General features: G+C 40.8%; 1 protein-coding gene across 3 annotated transcripts in view; it reads left to right on the top strand.

Moving 5' to 3' along the window:
* The window catches only part of SLC26A5 (solute carrier family 26 member 5), an 85,660-nt gene that overhangs the window by 11,382 nt on the left and 52,119 nt on the right, over window positions 1-22,159 (top strand). For all 3 annotated transcript variants that reach the window (XR_002726471.3, XM_023192555.3, XM_023192554.3), the window contains exons 3-8: window positions 8,535-8,739; window positions 9,225-9,364; window positions 16,586-16,696; window positions 18,105-18,271; window positions 19,146-19,310; window positions 21,695-21,847. Coding sequence is in view for 2 of the 3 variants with exons in the window: in XM_023192555.3 (XP_023048323.2) it covers window positions 8,588-8,739; window positions 9,225-9,364; window positions 16,586-16,696; window positions 18,105-18,271; window positions 19,146-19,310; window positions 21,695-21,847 (888 nt within the window). In the remaining variant the exon portion in view is untranslated. The remainder of the gene's footprint in view (window positions 1-8,534; window positions 8,740-9,224; window positions 9,365-16,585; window positions 16,697-18,104; window positions 18,272-19,145; window positions 19,311-21,694; window positions 21,848-22,159) is intronic.

Below are 22,159 nucleotides of genomic sequence, written 5' to 3'. Positions count from 1 at the left end.
TATGTGATTCCACAGCCTGTACTCCCGGCTGCCATTTACAGATAAGGAAATTAGGATACAGAAAGCTTACATATCTTGCAAAAAAACATGCAGCTCTAAAGTGCCAGTTCTGGCTGGGTGCGTTGGCTCATGCCTGTAATCCCAGCACTTTGGGAGGCCAAGGCAGGCGGCTTAGTTGAGGTCAGGAGTTTGAGACTAGCCTAGCCAACATGGTGAAACTCCATCTGTACTTAAAATAAAAAAAATTAGCCAGGTATGGTGGCACACGCCTGTAGTTCCAGCTACTTGAGAGGCTGAGGCAGGAGAATCGCTTGAATCCAGGAGGCGAAGGTTGCAGTGAGCCAAGATTGCACCATTGCACTTTAGCCTGTGAAACTCCATTTCAAAAAGAAAACAAAAAAGTGCCAGTTCCAGCCTACAAACAGTGTCCTCCTGAACCCTAAGCTATGCATAAGCTTAGGCATGTGCTTGCATATTTGGGATTAAAAAGTTAATATATGCATTATTAAAGTTATAAATGTGTAAATTATTTTGAGTAGATGGATGAATGTCCTTACTCTCTTCTGATACCTCCAGTTCACAGAGAAAAATACTATTTCAAAACTTAAAGAAAAGCATTACTTTACTGACGATGGCTCTTAGTTTCAGACAACTGAATCCATTCTAGCTAGTTTAAGCACCAAGAGATTTAATTGGCATTTTGAAACTTGCCAAATACTGTTCCCAGAATGTTATCACTGGAAACGTTTAAAGATAAGGAAACATAGAAGCAGAGAATAGTATAGTTGTTTCCAGGGACTGGGAGGAGAGAAAAATGGGGAGAAAGTAATCAAAGGAAATCAAGTTAAAATTATGCAAGATGAAGAAATCCTAGAGATCTACTGTACAGCATAGTACCTGTAGTTGACCACCCACTGCTGTACACTTAAAAATGCACTAACAGGCTGGGCACAGTGGTTTACACCTGTAATCCAGTACTTTGGGAGACCAAGGCAGATGGATCACTTGAGGTCAAGAGTTCGAGACCAGCCTGGCCAACATGATGAAACCCCGTCTCTATTAAAAATACAAAAATCAGCTGGGCATGGTGGCACACACCTGTAATCCCAGCTGCTTGGTAGGCTGAGTCAGGAGAATCGCTTGAACCTGGGAGGTGGAGGTTGCAGTAAGCCAAGATGGTGCCACTGCACTATCGACAAAAAAAATTCTGACAGTAGATCTTGTGTTCTTATCACAAAATAATAATATACATAAAGAGAAAAGCAAACTTTTGGAGGTGATGGATATATTTATGGCATACATTCCTCCAAACTCATCAATTTGTATACACTAAGTATATACAGCTTTTTGTATGTCAGTCATCTCTCAATAAAGTGGTTTAAAAGTTGATAAAGATGAGGAAACTAAGACTCAGAGGCAAAGTATTTTGGTATGTTAATTCAGCAAGCATTTTTCAGCCCTAAGTACCAATCACTGTACAGAAATTAGTAGTATTGCGTTTCTCCTTTCATGAGGCTCACAATCTATTTTCCCAATAGGTTGTGCATCAGTCTCACTCCATGAGCTTTAAAAAAATACAGATTCTAGAATTACTAAATTAGAATCTCTAGAGGGGGCCGGGCATAGTGGCTCATGCCTGGAATCCCAGCACTTTGGGAGGCTGAGGTGGGCAGATGATCTGAGGTCAAGAGTTCAAAACCAGCCTGGCCCATATGGTGAAACCCCATCTCTACTAAAAACACAGAAATTACCCGGCCATGGTGGTGGGCGCCTGTAATCCCAGCTACTTGGGAAGCTGAGGCAGGAGAATCGCTTGAACCCAGGAGGCAGAGGTTGCAGTGAGCCGAGATCGTACTACTGCACTCCAGCCTGGGTGACAGAGTGAGACTCCATCTCGAAAGAAAAAAAAAAAAAAAGAAAGAATCTCTAGAAGGCCTGGAAATTGTGGTTTTAATCTCCCCAGGTGCTTGTGACATGCCACCATGGCATAGAAAACACTGGTGTAGTTAACCCTGCCATAACAATGTAGAACAACTGAGACACTTGAGGTGCTGAACCAGGGCTCTACCCTGATCGTGACCTCCAATTCAGAGCATCCGCCACAAAACCAGTGAATCTTCATTATTGGCATGCAGCTGATTTTGGCTCTTAGTCTGAAGTTTAAAATGTTGTTACTATTTTGTTACATTTTTTATTTATAAATATTTATCATGGCAATATTTTGTAAGTATCAGAGATGTCGTTTAAAGACTACTTTGAATAGGAGGCAGGATTTGTGTTTTGCGAATATTTTTTGATAAGTCTCTTACCCCCAAGTGACTGTAGATGGATCCATTTTCTCATCTACCAAGTGGGGGAGTTAGATTTAGATTTTAAAATCTATGATGAGGCCAGGCGTCGTGGTTCACACCTGTAATTCCAGCACTTTGGGAAGCCAAGGTGGGCAAATCACCCGAGGGTCAGGAGTTCGAGAACAGCCTGGCCAACAAGGGGAAACCCCATTTCTACCAAAAAAACACAAAAATTAGTTGGGCGTAGTGATGCACACCTGTTATCCCACCTACTTGGGAGGCTGAGGCAGGAAAATCACTTGAACCCGGGAGGCAGAGGTTGCAGTGAGCCAAGATCACTTCACTGCACTACAGCCTGGGCAACAGGGTGAGCCTCCATCTCAAAAAAAAAAAAAAAAAGTCCAGGGGCGGTGGCTCATCCCTGTAATCCCAGCACTTTGGGAGGCCGAGACGGGCGGATCACGAGGTCAGGAGATCGAGACCATCCTGGCTAACACGGTGAAACCCCGTCTCTACTAAAAATACAAAAAAAAAAAAAAATTAGCCGGGCATAGTGGTCGGCGCCTGTAGTCCCAGCTACGTGGGAGGCTGAGGCAGGAGAATGGCGTGAACCCGGGAGGCGGAGCTTGCAGTGAGCTGAGATCGCGCCACCGCACTCCAGCCTGGGCGACTGAGCAAGACCCCGTCTCCAAAAAAAAAAAAAAAAAAGGTGAAAAATGTTCTGCATCACCTTAAAATTCCTCCCTTCATAGCTGTGGGGAAATGGACCTTGAAGCTCTAGGTCAATTTGCTTTGCTATCATTAGTATTTTATGTTTGAGGACCTGCCAGAAGATGTGTCCATTTAGGTGATCTTAGTAAGTGACTTTTCTCATGTAAGGATTTTTGTACTTTTACAATTTGGTGATTTATAATTTCAATCAGCACACTGGAAACTCTTTATCTGTCGTATAAGAGTCTGGTTATTTGATCTCCTAGTGTTGGTTCCTTGGTTACTTTGCCCTTCTGCCTCTGATAAGATGGTTATTGATAGCCTTCGAGGCTTTAATTATTTAATCATTGTTGATGCAAATAAAAATTCCCCCAAAAGGACAGCCTTTCATGATATCTTCTTCTCCTTTCCTTTTCCAGTTGAAACGTCCTTGAACTACCAACCAGCTATCTCAAAAAGGACATAGATTATAGCCAGGGTGCCAGTATCTCAAAAATATTTGAGAAGTCGTCTCTTCTCTGTGTCTCTTCCTAACCTACAGAGAGTTAAGGTTGTCAGATTTAGCAAAGAAAAAGACAAGATACCCAGTTAAAGTTGAGACAAACAAAGAATATTTTTAATATAATTATATCCTATGCAATATTTGAGACATACTTATACTAAAAGTTTGTTTCTTGATTATTTAACATGCACATTTAACTGAGCCTCCTCCTACTCTGGCAGCCCTACAGATAGTGCATATCTTAATGCTTTAGAAAATCCATCTAATGTTTTGAGATCTCAATTTGTTTGAGATTTGCTCCTAATTGAAACCCACAAGGAAATGGTTGTGACAGTTAAGACTGCATTTGCCTGAAGTATAGTGGATGTTACACTGCCCACCTCCACACAACTCTCTTTTGTTGTGAGAATATATGCATAGAAACAAGACTTTGCTTGAGAAACCTAAGCCAAATAGTACTCTTTTGTAATTTGTATTAAACATTTTGCAGACACACATAAGTAAAGATAGTGCTATCATGCATTGTGCAGAATTTATTTGCACCCTATTTAGTTTTTTGTTTGTTTGTTTGGGTGGTGGGCACATGGATGGGTGGGTGAGGGTGTTTGTTTTGCCATCTCCTGAGTCAATGGTTTTGAACCTTAGCTGTACAATAGAATCACCTGAGAGCTTCTTAAGCTCTCAATCCCTGTCTGCTTTGCAGACCAATTAAACCAGAATCCCTGGAAATAGAGTCAGGCATCAGTATTTAAAACTGCCCAGGTGACTCCAAGGGCATTGGTTCTCAGCCATGGCTGAGAATGGCCCCAAATGAAAATGGCAAATTTGAAAAAGCTCTTTTTACCACTAAATTATGTCCTTATTTTAATCCTCTTCCAAACTCATTTCATGTACTTTTCAGTCAGCATATTATGGCAATTACATTTATTATTTTGTATTATATCTTCTATATATGATGTATAATATCATAAAGCTTACTTTAAAAATGATTTCATGTGGCTTTAATCATGTCACTGATTCAGTATTAGTTTCTTCAACATCTATAATTGGCTTTCATTTTCAAATATTTCTTTGTGATTTTTCTTACGTATTTTTCATATGTATTTCTCTCTCTCTCTCTCTCAGATTCTAAGCCAGTGGTTCTCAACTTGAACTGCTTATTAGAACCATCTTAGGATGCTATAAAGAAATGTCCAAGCCTGCCCCCTGGAGGCCGTGCTATATAATTGGTCGGGTGTGGAGCCTAAGCGTTAGTGTTTTGTAAAAGTACCTGAGGAAGTTCTGGGTTTAGCCAGAGTTGAAAGTCAGTGTTTTCAATATGTCAAGTACCTATCTAGCTGATCAACTGCATGTCCTGGGGAACTTTTAATATATAAATATAATTGCTCTGCTTAATGAAATAGAAGAAATTTTGAGGTTCTGGGAGAAGGAGAAATAAGTGGGTGATAAGTGACCACCCTCTTGTCTTTATACTCTCAGATTCACGGGTGTCATGAGGAATTCCTGATGTTGGGGATAGCCAAAGGACTCTTAAGACTAAAGATAGAGATGCCTCGTATTTTGAGTGTTTTCTCTGCTATGCTTCAGTGTAAACCATTCTGTTGCCCTGAAATCTCCAGAAAAGGTTGCCACATACATGGGTAAGGGACACATGCTTACACCCACAAGTAGTGAATACCCATTGTTCGGGTCTCACCCAATGGAAATCCTAACAGTGTAGGTTCAGGGTAAGGCCCTGAACCCAGTAATTCAAGCCCTTCCCAGACCACTGTGATGATTGGCCACATTTGGTCACCACTGCCTTGTAGGTGATAAAACATCCCTAGATATGGTCATCATAATTCACCCAGTCGACAGCTGAGCAAACTCCTGTGGAGTAACAGGAAAATCAATGGTAAAACTGAGTTTCTGCAGCGGGAGAAAAACCAGAGTCTGATTCTTATTAAACCTTCCTCAGGTCTACCTGTTCCTTTTCTCTTCGAGTGGCCACATGAAGGAAGAAATTACCTTTCTGAACTAGGACAAAAGAAAACTAAGAAGATGATGTCTACAAAGAATAATAGTAAAAGTTTAAAGCAGACGTAATCTATAAGATGAAAGATTAGAGAGGAAGCATGGCATGCATTATCAATAATCATAACATACCCATTCAAAGATTTCATTCACCCCCCAGTTACTGAGCACCTCCTAGGATACAAGTGCTGAGATAGGTCCTGGGAATTCAGAGTATGATATTGTCTCAAGGAATTTACAGTTTAGCAGAGGAGATTAATGTTTCTATTAGAATAGAAGAATGGAAGAGTATACAAAGTAACATGCATAGGCCTATTTCATAAAGGATTATAAGTGAGGGGAGACTTCACAGAGAAGCAGAAGACAGAACAAGGGTTTGGAAGATAGAATGATTAGGCTGTGGGGAAAATGGAAGGAGTGAAGGGAAAGAAACAACATCTCTTACTAGAATGAATTGAAACTCTAGATGGGCACAGAGGCTTAAAGCAGCATGGTATGCTGCCTGGATGACAAATGGTTTTATAATGATGTCATGTAATGATCTGGAGGAGTTAGGGCAGATGGAAGCCAGTGGTAGGGTTTGTGATGTGTCAAACTGCACTCATACATCATCCCAGTCATTCTTGTATTTTGATGAGTTCCTAGAGTGGCCCTAAAGAGCTGGATAAGAGGTGGCCAACCCAACTTGCTAGTCTGAAACAAAAAACATATAATCTTGTTTTCTCGGGTTCTGCAACATTCTCGTTCTCCAGATTTACCATTTCTTAGTTCATATGAGCTGCTATAACAAAATGCCACAGACAGAAATTTATAAACAATAGAAATTTATTTCTCACAGTTCTGGAGTCTGGGAAGTCCAAGAACAAGGCACCAGCTGGTAAGGGCCAGGAGTCTCTGCTTCTAAGATGTTGTCTTACTGCATCATCCTCTGGAGAGGAGGAATGCTGTATCCTCACATGGCAGAAGGGACAGAAGGGATGAAAGGGGGTGAACTCCCTCTTCTAAGTCTTTTTATAATCCCATTCGTGAGGACTCTGGAGCCCACATGATCAATCAGTTCCTAAGGACCACACCTCATAATACTCTTGTATTGGGGGTTAAGTTTCAACTTGAATTTGAAAGAGACAAAAACAGTCAAACTGTTAACATTTTAATATCATCCTTAATGTTACTTGGTTGCATTTGCTGCCATAATTTCTTTTTCTTATAGGCTCTTGAATTTTCAGCCTCTTTGGACATAGATATTTATTTTGCATAATATTTTGTGGTAGATCATACACAACCCTGATTTCAATTTGTTTTGTTTTGTTTGAGATGGAGTTTCACTCTCATTGCCCAGGCTGGAGTGCACTGGTGCAATCTCAGCTCACTGCAACCTCTGCCTCCCAGGTTCAAGTGATTTTCCTGTCTCAGCCTCCCAAGTATCTGGGATTACAGGCGTGTGCCACCACTCTCAGCTAATTTTTTTTATTCAATAGAGGCAGGTTTTCTCCATGTTGGCCAGGCTGGTCTTGAACTCCTGACCCCAGGTGATCCACCCACCTCGGCCTCCCAAAGTGCTGGGATTACAGGTGTGAGCTACCATGCCCAGCCTTGATTTAAATTTGAATGTGATTTTATTTTGATGAAAACCTGAGTTTTCACTGTGAAGGAGTTGTATTGACCAACATTAATAGCCCTCACAATTCCACAGTCACCACACAGGCACTTAACCATGCATTCACGTTAACCTCTGCCTGCTCTGCCATTAACTTCCTTCAGTTGGGAACACTGGCTTTTGTTGTTGTGCTTTTAATATTTTATTATGAGGTATGTAGTTCGAATGTACAGACAAGTACAAACAATCATGTAACAAGCACCAGTTTACTTACTAAGCAGCATAATAAAATCTTCACATTTTGCTGTCTTTGTGCCAGTTCTTTTTTTACAAACTGAAACATTGCAGATACAGTTAGTAGAAGCCCTCTACTATCCCTTCTTAGTCTCATTTCCCTCTCTCTCTGGAGGTAACACCAACCTGATCTCAGTGTTTATTGTTGTCAGAGTGGTTTTATACTTTTACTACAAATATATGTAATAACATATACTATTATTTTATGTTTTTAAACTTGAAATAATTGAATCCTCTCAGTATTCATCTGTGCCTTACATTTTTATTGAAAATTGTCTCTGAGATTTAATGATGACACATATAGATGTAGTGTGTTTCTTTTAATTACTATATAGAATTAAATTTATGAATATACCAAAATGTATTTTTTTACTGCATACAAGTAGACATTTAGATTTTTTCCAATGTTTCACTGTTATAAGGCTGCAGAAAACATTCTTGTACATATCTCCATATGCACAAATATGTTGTATTTTTATTCTTTAATCATTTCTTTTACTCATATAAGTAGTATCACTATGTAGCAATGAAAAAAACTATCAGTCATTCTAATAATCAAAAACATGACAATGTAATCAACTTCAAAACAATATTAGAATAGTGTGCTGATGTTTTAACTTATTGCCTTTCACACAGGTCACCAGCAACTTCCCTCAAACAGACATAAGCCTCAGCTCTGAACCATAGAATAATTTAAAGAGTAATCAACTGTAAATACAGAATTGGAAGGGAGGCTAATATAGCTTTAAGAAACATTGAGTCAATTTAAGGACTGATCGTACTCTTTTTTTCTGTTTCCTTGACATATAGCTAGTCAAAATTGACCTGATTTGCAATTCCTCTTATATGGACCTAGAGGCAACTGACTGTAGTATTTAGCCATTGCACTTAATATGAGCTTTTGTTAAAAGTACACACATTAACCTGGGAGGGAATAAGTCACTTTTTTTTATTGATTTTGATTTCATTAATTACTGCCTCCTATATACAGATCAATCTATTAGGTCCTCTGGGGTGTCCAAAGAAAGCCTCAGAAGAGCTTGGAACACCACAAAGAAGAGATGCTTAGGAAAAGTCTTCAGTAGGATTTTGGCATGTAAAATGGATTTTTTCTTTTTTCTCCTAGTAACACTCAGGAAATGCTTGTCTCCTGCTATTAATGAATGATTTCAGAGTACTATGGATCATGCTGAAGAAAATGAAATCCTTGCAGCAACCCAGAGGTACTATGTGGAAAGGCCTATCTTTAGTCATCCGATCCTCCAGGAAAGACTACACACTAAGGACAAGGTTCCAGATTCCATTGCGGATAAGCTGAAACAGGCATTCACGTATGTTGCATTTTAACCTGTTTCTGTTATTGTATCATTTAGTTATGAGAGGCACAAGGTCAAATGTGTAAAGAAAATCTGTTTGGTGAAGTGGAGAAAAAAATGAATGCTGAGCCATCATGGTTTGCAAAGCTGTTCACGAGGTTCAATCAGTGTTAGATATCTGTACAGAGGCTTCATCATGAATTTCACCGTATTTATTGAATTCCTACTATGCCTTTTGTCTGTGTAAATGTTAACATAACCAGCACGCTTTCTAATTCTCCACCCACCTTCAAAATACCTTTTGTGTCCCAGGAATATTCCAGCTACTCTCTTTTTTTCCCCACCCCTGACTCCTACCCTGTCTGGCAACATCCTGAATCACCAATTGGAAATTTTTCCAGATTGCTCCTGGGAATAAGGAATGGAAAGTGCTTTGGTTTGAATTCTACAGAGATGTTTCTCATTTATAACTTTATCTCTGTCTGTCTTTGTCCTTTCAGATGTACGCCTAAAAAAATAAGAAATATCATTTATATGTTCCTACCCATAACTAAATGGCTGCCAGCATACAAATTCAAGGAATATGTGTTGGGTGACTTGGTCTCAGGCATAAGCACAGGGGTGCTTCAGCTTCCTCAAGGTTAGTAGATCTTTCTTTCCCCCCTTGCTGTCCTCAAACAAATGCTTGACCTTCTGTTTATTTCATCATGATTGCAAATTCGTAATTTTTATCATATCTTTCTAGTAACCTTTACCTGTCTAAAGGTATTCCTCAGAAGCATGTAGTCCTTAAACCTGTAATCTCAGCACTTTGGAAGGCCAAGGTGAGAAGATCACTTGAGACTGGGAATTGGAGACCAGCCTGGACAACAAAGTGAGACACTGTCTCTACCTTTGAAAAAACAAACAAAAACAAAAAACACAGCTGGGCATGCCTGTAGTCTCAGCTACTTGAGAGGCTGACACAGGAGGATCATTTGAGCCCTGAAGTTCAAGGCTGTGAGGAGCTCTGATCGTACTACTTCACTCCAGCCTGGGAGACAGAGTGAGACCTTGTCTCCAAAAAAAAGCTCCAAGGATATTAATAGTAGAAAATGGTGATACTGTTTTGCAGATCATTACACTGGTTGGGCATTATCTTGCCACTTGCTAAGTCAGTCACTCAAGAAACATTTTGTTGTTATGGTTGTTGTGAAGGTTTGTGGCTTCTGAGTCCATATTCTAATTACAAGGGACTATGATATGCTAAATTCCTGTAGTATATTGCAGCAACTCTGTGATTTTATATGTCATATAAGAACTTAAGAAAATATTCATTAACTTATTCATTAATTTATTCATGTATTCTAAATAGTACATGTTTATTAGGCACCTACCTGGCTCACTGTCCTCATGGAGCTCACTAACCATCCAATCAAGGCATGAGATGCTAAGCAGAAAAAGGCACATAGAAATATTTTAATTACAATGAGAAGCACAATGAAGGAAAAGATAAGGTATTGTGAAATAAAAATAGTGGATCTAGGGCTGGCTGTGGTGGCTCACACCTGTAATCCCACCACTTCGGAAGGCTAAGGTGGGTGGATCACCTGAGGTAAGGAGTTCAAGATCAGTCTGGCCAACATGGTGAAACCCCATCTATACTAAAAATATAAAAATTAGCTGCGCATGGTGGCATGTGCCTATAGTCTCAGCTACTCAGGAGGCTGAGGCAGGAGAATCGCTTGAACCTGGGAGGTAGAGGTTATAGTAAGCTGAGATCGTGCTACTGTATTCCAGCCTGGGCAACAGAGCAAGACTCCATTGGAAAAATAGAAAAAGAATAGTGGATCCAGGAAATGAGGTTTGAGCTGAGACCTGACTCAGGTCAAGAATAAGAGAAAATGCATTTCAGGCAGAAAGAATAGCATGTGTGAAGGCACTGAGCAGGAAAAGAATTGGATGTGAGACAAAGAATGAATGGAAAAGCATTGTTCTAGGAGTGTGAGGGAGCAGGGGGCAGTGGCAGGTGAGGTGGGCACAGGCAGGCCTGCAGAGTCTTCTTAGGCCATTTTTGGGTTTCATTCTGGGTGCAGTGAAAAGCTATCAGCATTACTTTTTATTTAGGTTTTCTTTGTGCATAAGTCTTCTCACACTACTAATAAAAACATACCTGAGACTTGGCAATTTATAAAGAAAAAGAGGTTTAATGAACTCAGAGTTCCATGTGGCTGGGGAGGCCTCACAATCATGGCAGAGGGCAAATGAGCAAAGTCACATCTTACATGGGGGCAGGCAAGAGAGAGCTAGTGTAGGGAACTGCCCTTTATAAAATCATCAGGTCTCGTGAGACTTACTACCATGAGAACGGCATGAGAAAGACCCACCCTCATGATTCAGTTACCTCCAACTGGGTCCCTCTCACAACACATGGGAATTATGGGAGCTACAATTCAAGATGAGATTTGGGTAGGGACACAGCCAAACCATATCACTCTGTAAGAGGTCACTGAAGACTGCCATGGGGAGAGTGGATTTGGGTAGTGGGAGGGGCACCAGAATGGATGTGAGGAGACCAGGTAGAGGTGACAGCAGCTCATGGTAGGCAAAGGTGATATTGGCTTGAACAGCTCTAGGTCAGCTGTCCAAAAATCAATTCCCTTGTAGCCAGTTTCCAAAAAACTATCAAAAAAAAAAAAAATCACTTCCCCTAATGAGCAATTGGCTTTGTTTTTAATTTTCCGAGTGACTGATTTACCATATTTATTAGATCTATTATACAAAATCTTGCAGATTTGGGACAGATTCCCACAATCATTTTGGTGCCATCACCCCAAGAATAGATAAAGAGACAGATTCAAAGGCAGAGGCAAGGGCAGGATGAGAAGCAGATAAGGGCTCAGTATCCAAAACAGGAAGCAGAAGTCAAACTGACATTCAGTCAAGCTGGACTGATGGAGCTGCAGGAATGTCTGCCGACAACCACGCAAGCTCATACTCGAAGAACTCCTCAGGATTCTGCCTGGTTGAATTTTCACCGTCATTCTGCAAACTTACTTCAACCAGCTGACCTTCTTCCATCTTGAACTAGAATGGTGGCTGTAAGAATGGAAAGAATTGGAAAGACATATATGTTGTAGGTGAGATCAGCAAAACTGGCTGTTGGATTAACTTAGAAAGAAGGAGGAGGGCGTGTCAACAATAACTGTAAGACAACTGGGCTTATGGGTTGGATGTGTGGGGATGGTGAAGAAGAGGGATGGTCAAGAATGACTTCCAGATTGCGGTTTCAAACACCTGAGGGATGGAGGTGTCAATTGCAGACATAATAAAGATGACAGGACTGGGTATGGTGGCTCATGCCTGTAATCCCAACACTGGGAAGCCGAGGTGGGTGGATAACCTGAGGTCAGGGGTTCAAGACTGACCAACATAGTGAAACCCCATCTCTACTAAAAATACAAAATAAGTCAGGCATAGTGGCACACACCTGTAGTCCCAGCTACTTGGGAGGCTGAGGCAGGAGAATCACTTGAACCTGGGAGACGGAGGTTGCAGTGAGCTGAGATCATGCCAGTGCACTCCAGCCTGGGTGTCAAGAGCAAAACTCCATCTCAAAACATAAAAAATAATAAAAAAGATGACAGGAATAGGATTGAAGAGTAAGTCTGATTATGTTAAATTTGAGATGCTTGTGAGATAAGTAGATATTTCATGTTTGTATTTAATATATGATGAGCCCAAAAGAGAGGTAGGGGCTAGAGATATCAGCTGTGGAATCTTTGACCTATAGAAAGCATTTAAACCATGGCAATAGACCACGGCACCTAGGGAGAGAATGTGGAGTGAAAAGAGAATGGAGCTAAGATCAAGCTCTGTCCAACATTAAAGACCAAATACATAAGGAGGAAACAGCAGAAGAAATAGAAAAGTATCTGGAAAGGAAAACTAGGAGTGTACATTATTACAGAAAGGAAGAAATTATTTCAAATCAGGGAATTATTCAGTAGGTGGAACACTGCTGAGAGACACAGATCATCCCACAATCAAATTTGCATTGGAAAGGCATTTTTCTGCTCATTATTAATGAAGATAGATAAGTATGAAAAACAATATAACAAAGATAGAGATCTAAAAGGAAGTAAATACATTTCTTGTGATTGATAAATAATTTAAATTACCAAAAAAATTTTGTGTTAAGCATGTCAGAGTGAAAGTATGCTCTTATCTCTAATTGTCTTAAAAATTTCTCTAAAATGACAATGAAAGGGGAAATGGTATAAACTAGCAAGAAGGAAGAACATGAGAGAGGAGACACAGTGGAACAGGAGAAATGTATATATGGCAAGCAGATGGACAAGTGGCAGCTGAATCATTAGAGAAGCTTAAATGTAGGTACGTACACTTACACTGGGAAATTGGAGGCTCCAAGTATTGTGAAAGCTGTAAGTCAGGCAGAAGGCTAAAAGCAAGGGAACTGGTTCAAAATCTTTGCAATCAGTAGCATCAATACACTCAGGCCCCCACACCTACATGATGCAGTGGATGGTAGGATAAAAATACCAAGAGATGTCAGGAAAGTTAACTAAAAGTCTGCACACTGAACTGTGAGTCAACAAAGGCTGTTCCCTTGCTCTACTTTGTTTGCTTCAAAGTGCCTGCAAAAAATCTTATAGTCCAAAGCAGATGGTGACCTATAAAAGACCCATAGTGACAAATGGAGGTCCCCCAGTAAAGATGCTGGCTGGCCACCCAGTTTTCCTACAATAAGGCCCATCAGTAAACAGAGAGCCAATACACATGAAGCTTCAAGAAAGAGACCAAATCATTCAAAAAAGAATTCATAAGGAACAGAAATAACAGGGCAAAATAAAAAACTTTATAGTATCCTAATAAAAACACATTGAGTCTCTGAAACAAAAACAGGATGCTATTTTGAAAAGAGCATTCAGAGAACAAGAAAGAGCTCATAGAAATTAAAAATGTGATACCTGGAATAGTCAGAGTTGGAAGACAAAGTAGAGGAAATCTCCTGGAAGTAGAAGCAAAAGACAGTAAGAGAGAAAACGTAAGAAGACCAGAGGATCAAGCCTGATGTCCCATCATACATCTAATAGGACTTCCAGAAAGAGAGTAAACGGAAGGAAGAAATGATCAAAGAGTAATCCCCAGGACTGAAATACATGTGTTTTCAGACTGAGAGGAATCATAAAATACCGGGCAGAATAAATGAAAAATAAAACAAGGCACACCATAGTAAAATATAGAATACCAGGAATCAATAGAGGATCTCAAACTAGAAAGAAAAAAAGTCACATAATGAAAAGCTGAAAAGGTAAACATAATGGAAAATTAAGTTTGCATCTAAAATGGATAAATTGAGAAATCATGATACAAACATATTTAGAATAGTGTTTCTCAACCTCATGCCATTTACTTGTTTGTTTTGGGGGGGCTGTCTTGTGCAGTGTAGAGTGTTTAGCAGTACCCCTGGCCTTCACCCACTAGATGCCAGTAATACTCCCACCCCCTCCCCCATCATCATAATCAAAAATGTCTCCAGACATCCCTAAATGTCTCCTGCCAGAAGTGGGGGTGGGGGAGCGCTCTCCTTTGAGAATGCTGATTTAGGAAAATGGAGGTAAATAGAGAAAAACAGCTACAGGAGTTGGAAGTCTTTGGCTCTGAGGAGCAAAACCTGGAGGAAGAGGGGTAAGCAGAAAAGAGCTGGCTTTTCCAGAGAGCCTTTGCTGCTTGGCTTTTTAAATCGTATGCATGCATTTCTTTGCTAGAAATAAATTTTTTCAACAACATTCAAGTGACTGTGTTATTATACATGAAGTTAGGATGCTTTCCCAACTCTTCTTTTGCTAAAGCTGTCTCCTCCACAGCGTAACAATGCATTAAATGAGTTTTTTAGTTGTCCCAGAAATTTGGCTGAGCCCCCAAAGCTGAGAACAAAAAGTGCTTATTGCCTATACATTTGGAAGAGGGATGCCAGTCAATCTATCCTGAACTATGAATGAATGACCCAGGCTCTCTTGAGTGTGTCACTTTTAACAGAATATATGAGGGAACGAGAAGACTGACTTGGAATGAGAATTTTCCAGGGAGAGGTTAAAACCCTATCCATTTCCCCTTCACCTGCAGTCAAGTAAGGAAGGACTGCAAGAAAGCTACTCAGAGCACTGAGCAGCACCCCCTGGAGTTTGTGGAGACTGCTGCCTAAATCTTGCATGAAAACGTCCGGCTGCTCTAAAAAATAAAGTTTTTAAAAAACTTTCAAGTGAACCTGCATGTGGATGTTTATAGCAGCTTTATTCATAATTGCCAAACCTTGGAAGCAATCAAGATGGACTTCAGTAGATAAATGGTTAAACTGTGGTACATCCAAACAATGAAATATTCAATGTTAAAAAGGAATGAGCTATCAAGCCATGAAAAGACATAAAGGAAACTGAAAAGCATATTACTTCGTGAAAGAAGTCAACCTGATATAGCTTAATACTGTATGATCCCAATTGAACGACATTCTAAAGAAGGCCAAACTGGCCAGGCACAGTGACTCATGCCTGTAATCCCAGCACTTTGGGAGGCTGAGGTGGGCACATTGCCTGAGCCTAGGAGTTCAAGACCAGCCTGGAAAACATGGGGAAACTCTGTCTCTACAGAAATTAGCCAAGTGTGATGGTGCACACCTGTAGTCTCAACTACTAGGGAGGCTGAGGTGGGAGGATTGCTTGAGGCTGGGAGGTTGTGGCTGCAGTGAGCCGTGAACATGCCCCCGCACACCAGCCTGGGTGACAGAGCAAGACTGTCTTTGAAAAGACCGTAAAAAGATCATTAGTTTCCAGGGGACGGGGGGAGGGAAGGATGAATAGGCCACAGAGAATTTCTAACCAGTGAAACTACTTTATATCATACTATCATGGTGGCTACCTGTCATTGTACATTTGCATAGACTGTACCACACCAAGAGTAAACCTAATGTAAACTGTGGACTTTGGGTGATAATGATAGGTCAGTGTGGGTTCATTACTCGTAACAGATGTGCCACTCTGGAGGGGGATGTTGATAGTGGGGGAGGCTGTGCATACATAAGGGCAGGGGATATATGGAAAACCTCTATCTTTTGCTCACTTTGCTGTGAACCTAAACTGCTCTAAAAAGTCTATTAAAAAAAAAAAAATGTGTCAAGGATGATGTGAACTTCCTAGGACAGCAGAGTGAGGGAAAGAATCCTCCAGAGGGTGTGACCTGCACTTCCAAAGTTTCTTGGGAGTTAAATGCCAAGCTTTCCCATTGGATAACTGAGCATCCTGGAAGGTAACGAGGCTTGGCTCATTTGATAGGTACCTGCCCAAGAAGACTGCCTACAGGATGAGCATACGCTAGCCGAAATTACCTGGAAAGCCATACCTTCTGATAAGAGTTGGAGGGAGGATATCTAAGAGTCAGGAGGAAGGAGCATTACATAGTTAGGGTATAGTAACTGGGAGTCCTTCATTGCAAAGGGGTCTCCAGAGAACCCACAAAATCACCCCATTGGAGAAAGAGCTCGCATTTGTGCATCAACACCAAATTACAATGGCACCCACTAAGATAAGACTTTTTTCTGCTTTTATCTAATTTGTGAAAGAATAAAGCAGAAAAAAAAAAAAATCACCCACTGGCAAAAAGGAGATGACAATGGAAACTTTCTCATCCTGGACTCTATCAGCACCAAGGTAAGATGATGTGCAGGATTGGGGTAGGGTAGGTTGCAGCTTAAATTAAGATGGGCTTCACTCGTTCATCAGAAATAAAGAACCAAGAGAAAAACACATGTAACCCCTCTGTCTTCTAATGATCTCCCATTTCTGTTCGGTTTTTAATCCCACAGGCTTAGCGTTTGCAATGCTGGCAGCTGTGCCTCCAATATTTGGCCTGTACTCTTCATTTTATCCCGTTATCATGTATTGTTTTTTTGGAACCTCCAGACACATATCAATAGGTAAAAGCTTATACTTGATATTCTACTACCTTCCCTTGTGTATTTCCAGCCTTTGCAATGTGCCAAAGAAATAGCATGGTCGTTATTAAAAATTATCTTTATAACAACTTTTGTTACTGCATACACGACAGGTGCTTTAAAAACCTACACTCGGCCAGGCGTGGTGGCTCACCCCTGTAATCCCTGCACTCTAGGAGGCCGAGGCGGGCAGATTGCCTGAGGTCAGAAGTTTGAGACCAGCCAGACCAACATGGTGAAACCCCATCTCTTTGTAAAAATATAAAAATTAGCCAGGCTTGGTGACGGGTGCCTGTAATCCCAGATGCTTGGGAGGCTGAGGCAGGAGAATTGCTTCAGCCCGGGAGGCGGAGGTTGCAGTGAGCTGAGATTGCACCGCTGCACTCCAGCCTGGGCAACAGAACAAGACTCCATCTCAAAAAAAAAAAAAACTACACGCCTCCCAAGATTTCTAGAACTTACAACTTTCTTATAATCTTGGAATAATAAAAAAGACAATTTTCTTGTGTAAAAGGGCAATTGTTGAAATCTGTGAAATGAGATAAATGCTTCATTTCATAATGTAATTTGCCAGCATCTGGTTTTTATTTTTATACTAATGGTAGTACTTCAAGTTCCTAATCGCTATTCACATATTTCATTTTTGTCATATTTGGGGCTCTGAATTGTACATATTTTCACTTTATCAGAAGCATATGGATTTCATAATAGTCCTGGTATTGCATAAGGCTACCACCTAGCACACACACACTTTCCAGATATCTACTGTTTGGTAACAAATACCCTCAAAATGTAGCAGCTTTACAACAACAATCGTGTTTGTATCTTCCATAGTGCCTGCAGGTCAGGACTTGGGAAGGACTGGTCTGGGTAATTCTTCCTCTCTCCCTTTTCCCCCCTCCCTTCCCTCTTCCCTGCCTTCCTTTCTCCATGCAGTGCCAGGAATTCTCCACTTGGCCTAGTTGGAGCTTTCTTACACATGGTGACTCGGCTTCAGCAGAAGGTGGAAGTTGCAGCCCTTTTATTACCAAGCCTCGGAAGTCACACAGCTTCACTTCTGCTGCATTGTTTTGTTTACTAACAAGTCAAAGTCAACCCAGATTCAAGGAGAAATTAGACTCCACCTCTTGATGGGGAAATGTCAAGAAGAGTAGGTGGATGGAAGATATTGCTATGTCTATTTTTGGAAAATACAGTCTGCATGCACACACACATGGTTACTCACACACCAGAGGCAGGACACTAAAGAAGGGAGCATAGTCTTCTTTCAAGCTTGACTTCTTGACCTCAACTTTGTCTCTTGGTGTACTGGCAAAAACTCTATCAAATACTCTGAATTAGATAGTGTCCTTGAACCCTGAACAGGGATCTTCATGCTTCATTATTTCAGGTCCTTTTGCTGTTATTAGCCTGATGATTGGTGGTGTGGCTGTTCGATTAGTACCAGATGATATAGTCATTCCAGGAGGAGTAAATGCAACCAATGGCACAGAGGCCAGAGATGCCTTGAGAGTGAAAGTCGCCATGTCTGTGACCTTACTTTCAGGAATCATTCAGGTAAGGCTCAAAGATGGGGAAATGGACTGTCTTATTTGTTAATCTAACAAGTATCTACTGAGAGCTCTTAGCTGGTCTTCCTACACTGTGGGCGGCATCTGCCAGATAAACCCCAAAGCTTCGGGAGTAACTGCAGACCAACTGCATGCCTTATTCACAACTATGAGTGACCAGCAAGCAAGCTTCAGGTGGATGCTTTAAAGATCCCAAAAGCAAGACAAGTTTGACACAGCAGGATTGATTAGTGCTGGGAGAGGATATTCCTCTCTGCTTGGAGGGAACAGCCAATGATCATGATCATGCACTTTAGTCTACATGATGAAGCATGCCCCCAGCTCCATGAGAGACAGGGAAGGCATTAGTGTGGCCAGTGCACTGTGGGGCACCAAGCCACTCCAGACCTTCCACTGTTTTCTGTGTAACCAGTGATTGATTTGTTAGCTACTTACCCACTTCATGTACAAGTTTGCAGTGTTAGAAAATGGTCCAGAGGCTGGGCGCAGTGGCTCACACCTTTAATCCCAGCACTTTGGGAGGCTGAGGCAGGTGGATCACAAGGTCAGGAGTTCAAGACCAGCCTGGCCAACATAGTGAAACCCCGTCTCTACTAAAAATAGAAAAATTAGCTGGGTGTGGTGGCATGCACCTGTAGTCCCAGCTACTCAGGAGCCTGAGGCAGGAGAATCACTTGAACCCGGGAGGCGGAGGTTGCAGTGAGCCGAGACCATGTCACTGCCTGGGTGACACAGCGAGACTCCATCTCAAAAAAAAAAAAAAGAAAATGGTCAAGAAAGAACTTGTATATTTGCTGTGGGTCTTAACTTCCTGACCTATCATGTGATTCATTTGTTTCTTTGTCATAAAAAAAAAATAGTTTTGCCTAGGTGTCTGTAGGTTTGGATTTGTGGCCATATATCTCACAGAGCCTCTGGTCCGAGGGTTTACCACTGCAGCAGCTGTGCATGTCTTCACCTCCATGTTAAAATATCTGTTTGGAGTTAAAACAAAGCGGTACAGTGGAATCTTTTCAGTGGTGTATGTAAGTAAGCAACTCCCTGACGTTCTGGTACTTGTTTTTTCCTCTTTATTTCCCCCACTTCTCTTCTGTATCTCTCTTTACTTTCAAGACTCATTTTTCTTTTTCTCCAGTAATTTCCATAAAAAAGGAAAAATTCATTTATTCTAAGGTTTTCTGAAAAGAGTGTTACAAAGAGGACTAAACCTTAAAATCTCTATTATTAATATGTGATACTGCCCACTTCACAAGGAATTTTTTGCTAGGTCTTTATTTGGTGACTGCACCATCACTCTAATTAGGTGAAGAGAGAGCTTTTTCTTACAACCAAATCATGGTCTTTTTGGAAACTAACAAATAATTTAAAGGCATGAGGGGAGAACATCTCTCTCTCTCAAAAACTGCTAATTCAGGCTGGGTGCGTGGCTCACGCCTGTAATCCCAGCACTTTGGGAGGCTGAGATGGGCAGATCACGAGGTCAGGAGCTCAAGACCATCCTGGCTAACACGGTGAAACCCCATCACTACCATAAATACAAAAAAATTTGCTGGTGTTATGGCAGGCGCCTATGGTCCCAGCTATTCAGGAGGCTGAGGCAGGAGAATGGCATGAACCTAGGAGGCGGAGCTTGTAGTGAGACGAGATCGTGCCAGTGCACTCCATCCTGGGCGACAGAGTGAGACTCCATCTCAAAAAAAAACCAACTGCTAATTCAAACCGGCAAAAAAATAAGGCTGTAAAAGATTTAACTAACATAAATCTTTTAGTTACGTAGACCTCTTACCAAACTCAGAGAAAATATAAATTATTTGCAAGCACTTAAGGAACAATGGTACTAAATGATCATGTTGAAATTGATCATGTGAAACTGATCACCAATTCTAAAAATTCAATGTTTTTTCACACAGTGCAATATAATTAAAAATCAGAAACTAAACATAGCTTTGAAACTCCCACATATTTAGAAACCAAAAAACATTTCTAAATGACCCATGAATAAAGAGGGAATTAGGAAATAATTAGAATTAATTGATAGAAGTACTACATATCAAAACCTCTGAGATGCTGTTAAAGCTATCCTTGGAAAGAGAGGCCTGTAGTCTTTGTAGGTATTTATGTGCTAGGCACTGGGTGCCAAGATGCAGCTGTGAGCTGAAAAGATACAGGCCTTTCCCTCTAGAACTTTCAGTCCAGTGGGAAGATAGTAAACCTTTAACTGCATACATGTGTAATCAATTACAATTTGTGTTGCATGCTATGAAGGAGAAGTACCAGCTGCTCTGAAAGTTAAATAGGGAGACCTTGAGATTAGGGGTCTAGGAAAGGCACTTTGAGGAAGTGACATTTAGATTGAGTCATTGACTGGTTAAAATGGAATCAGACTTTAGGAATATTCTTTAAATAACAAAATTCTTAGTCTCCCATAATAGCTGTTACCGTACTTCTTACTCTGAAACTTCTCGAAATGCCTTGTCACAAAGGAAATAAACATGCTGAGTACTCTAGGCATTGATAGGAAAGGGTGCATGGCCTGGGCTGAGCAGGAAGTCTACTTTATTGGGTTTCAAATGAGAACTGACTATATTTGAGGTGCCCAGTTGGTAACCCTGGGATATAATTAAGTGGATTTCTTCTCTAATTCTCCTGGGTTCCTTTCCCAGACATCAGCACTCTTGACTTCAAAGTCCTGCTAACAATACTTTCTCCTTCTTTGAGCTCCTAAAGGCTTTTCTATGTATTTACCTTTGGAGTACTTTGCTATCAACCCTTAATTCTTTCCAAGTGCTCAGGACTCAGCTTCAGGGTTCCTTTTTTGAATTTTATAATATTACATTGAGACATCAGCATATGATAAGAATAAGTGTTTGATAGGAATAACTATAAGGCTGGGTGCAGTGGCTCACACCTGTAATCCCAGCACTTTGGGAGGCCGAGGCGGGCGGATGACTTGAGGTCAGGAGTTCGAGACCAGCCTGACCAACATGTTGAAGCCCCGTGTCTACTAAAAATACAAAATTAACTGGGCATGGCAGCAGGCACTGATAATCCTAGCTACTCAGGAGGCTGAGGCAGGAGAATCGCTTGAACCTGGGAGGCAGAGGTTGCAGTGAGCCAAGATCATACCACTGCACTCCAGCCTGGGCAGCAGAGCAAGACTGTGTCTCCAAACAAAAAAAAAAAAGGAATAACAACTATTTAAAAAAAAAAAAGAGTAACAACTATAAAGTTGTAGACTGGGTAAAAATACTTCCTAATTGGTGGAAGCTACAAAGAGAGATGTCAGCCTGAGAACTTTTACCTAGAAATACCCAATGGAATGGCTGATGTGAATTAGTGCACTAGACAGTCTCTGTCTCTCTCAGGGGCAATTTCCTGATGTAAACATCCAGCGTTCACTGTGTTACAGAGTACAGTTGCTGTGTTGCAGAATGTTAAAAACCTCAACGTGTGTTCCCTAGGCGTCGGGCTGATGGTTTTTGGTTTGCTGTTGGGTGGCAAGGAGTTTAATGAGAGATTTAAAGAGAAATTGCCGGCGCCTATTCCTTTAGAGTTCTTTGCGGTAAGTCACCTTGGGTCAATGACCTGTTCAGCTTCTACAACTGCATTTACTTATTTCTGTAAGGGATTTTGAAGTGGATGAAAGGAATTTTTTGCTCTCAATTCTGCCAAAAGAAGGTTACAATTTGTCAAAGAAATTTGACAAATTCATTGACAAGAAAGTAAAAAGAAAAAGCCTTAAAACATAGACACAAATGATTTTTTAAATTATATGTAAGACTATACATGAAAATTTTAACATTAATTATAAGTGATGGGGTTATGGAAGATTTTCTCCTCAAATTTTTGTTGGCTAATTCTTTTGTAATGAACA

The sequence above is a fragment of the Piliocolobus tephrosceles genome, chromosome 8, assembly GCF_002776525.5.
Source record: "Piliocolobus tephrosceles isolate RC106 chromosome 8, ASM277652v3, whole genome shotgun sequence".
NCBI lineage: Eukaryota > Metazoa > Chordata > Mammalia > Primates > Cercopithecidae > Piliocolobus > Piliocolobus tephrosceles.
Note: the sequence above shows the minus strand (reverse complement) of the source record. Positions and strands in the feature narration are given on the sequence as shown.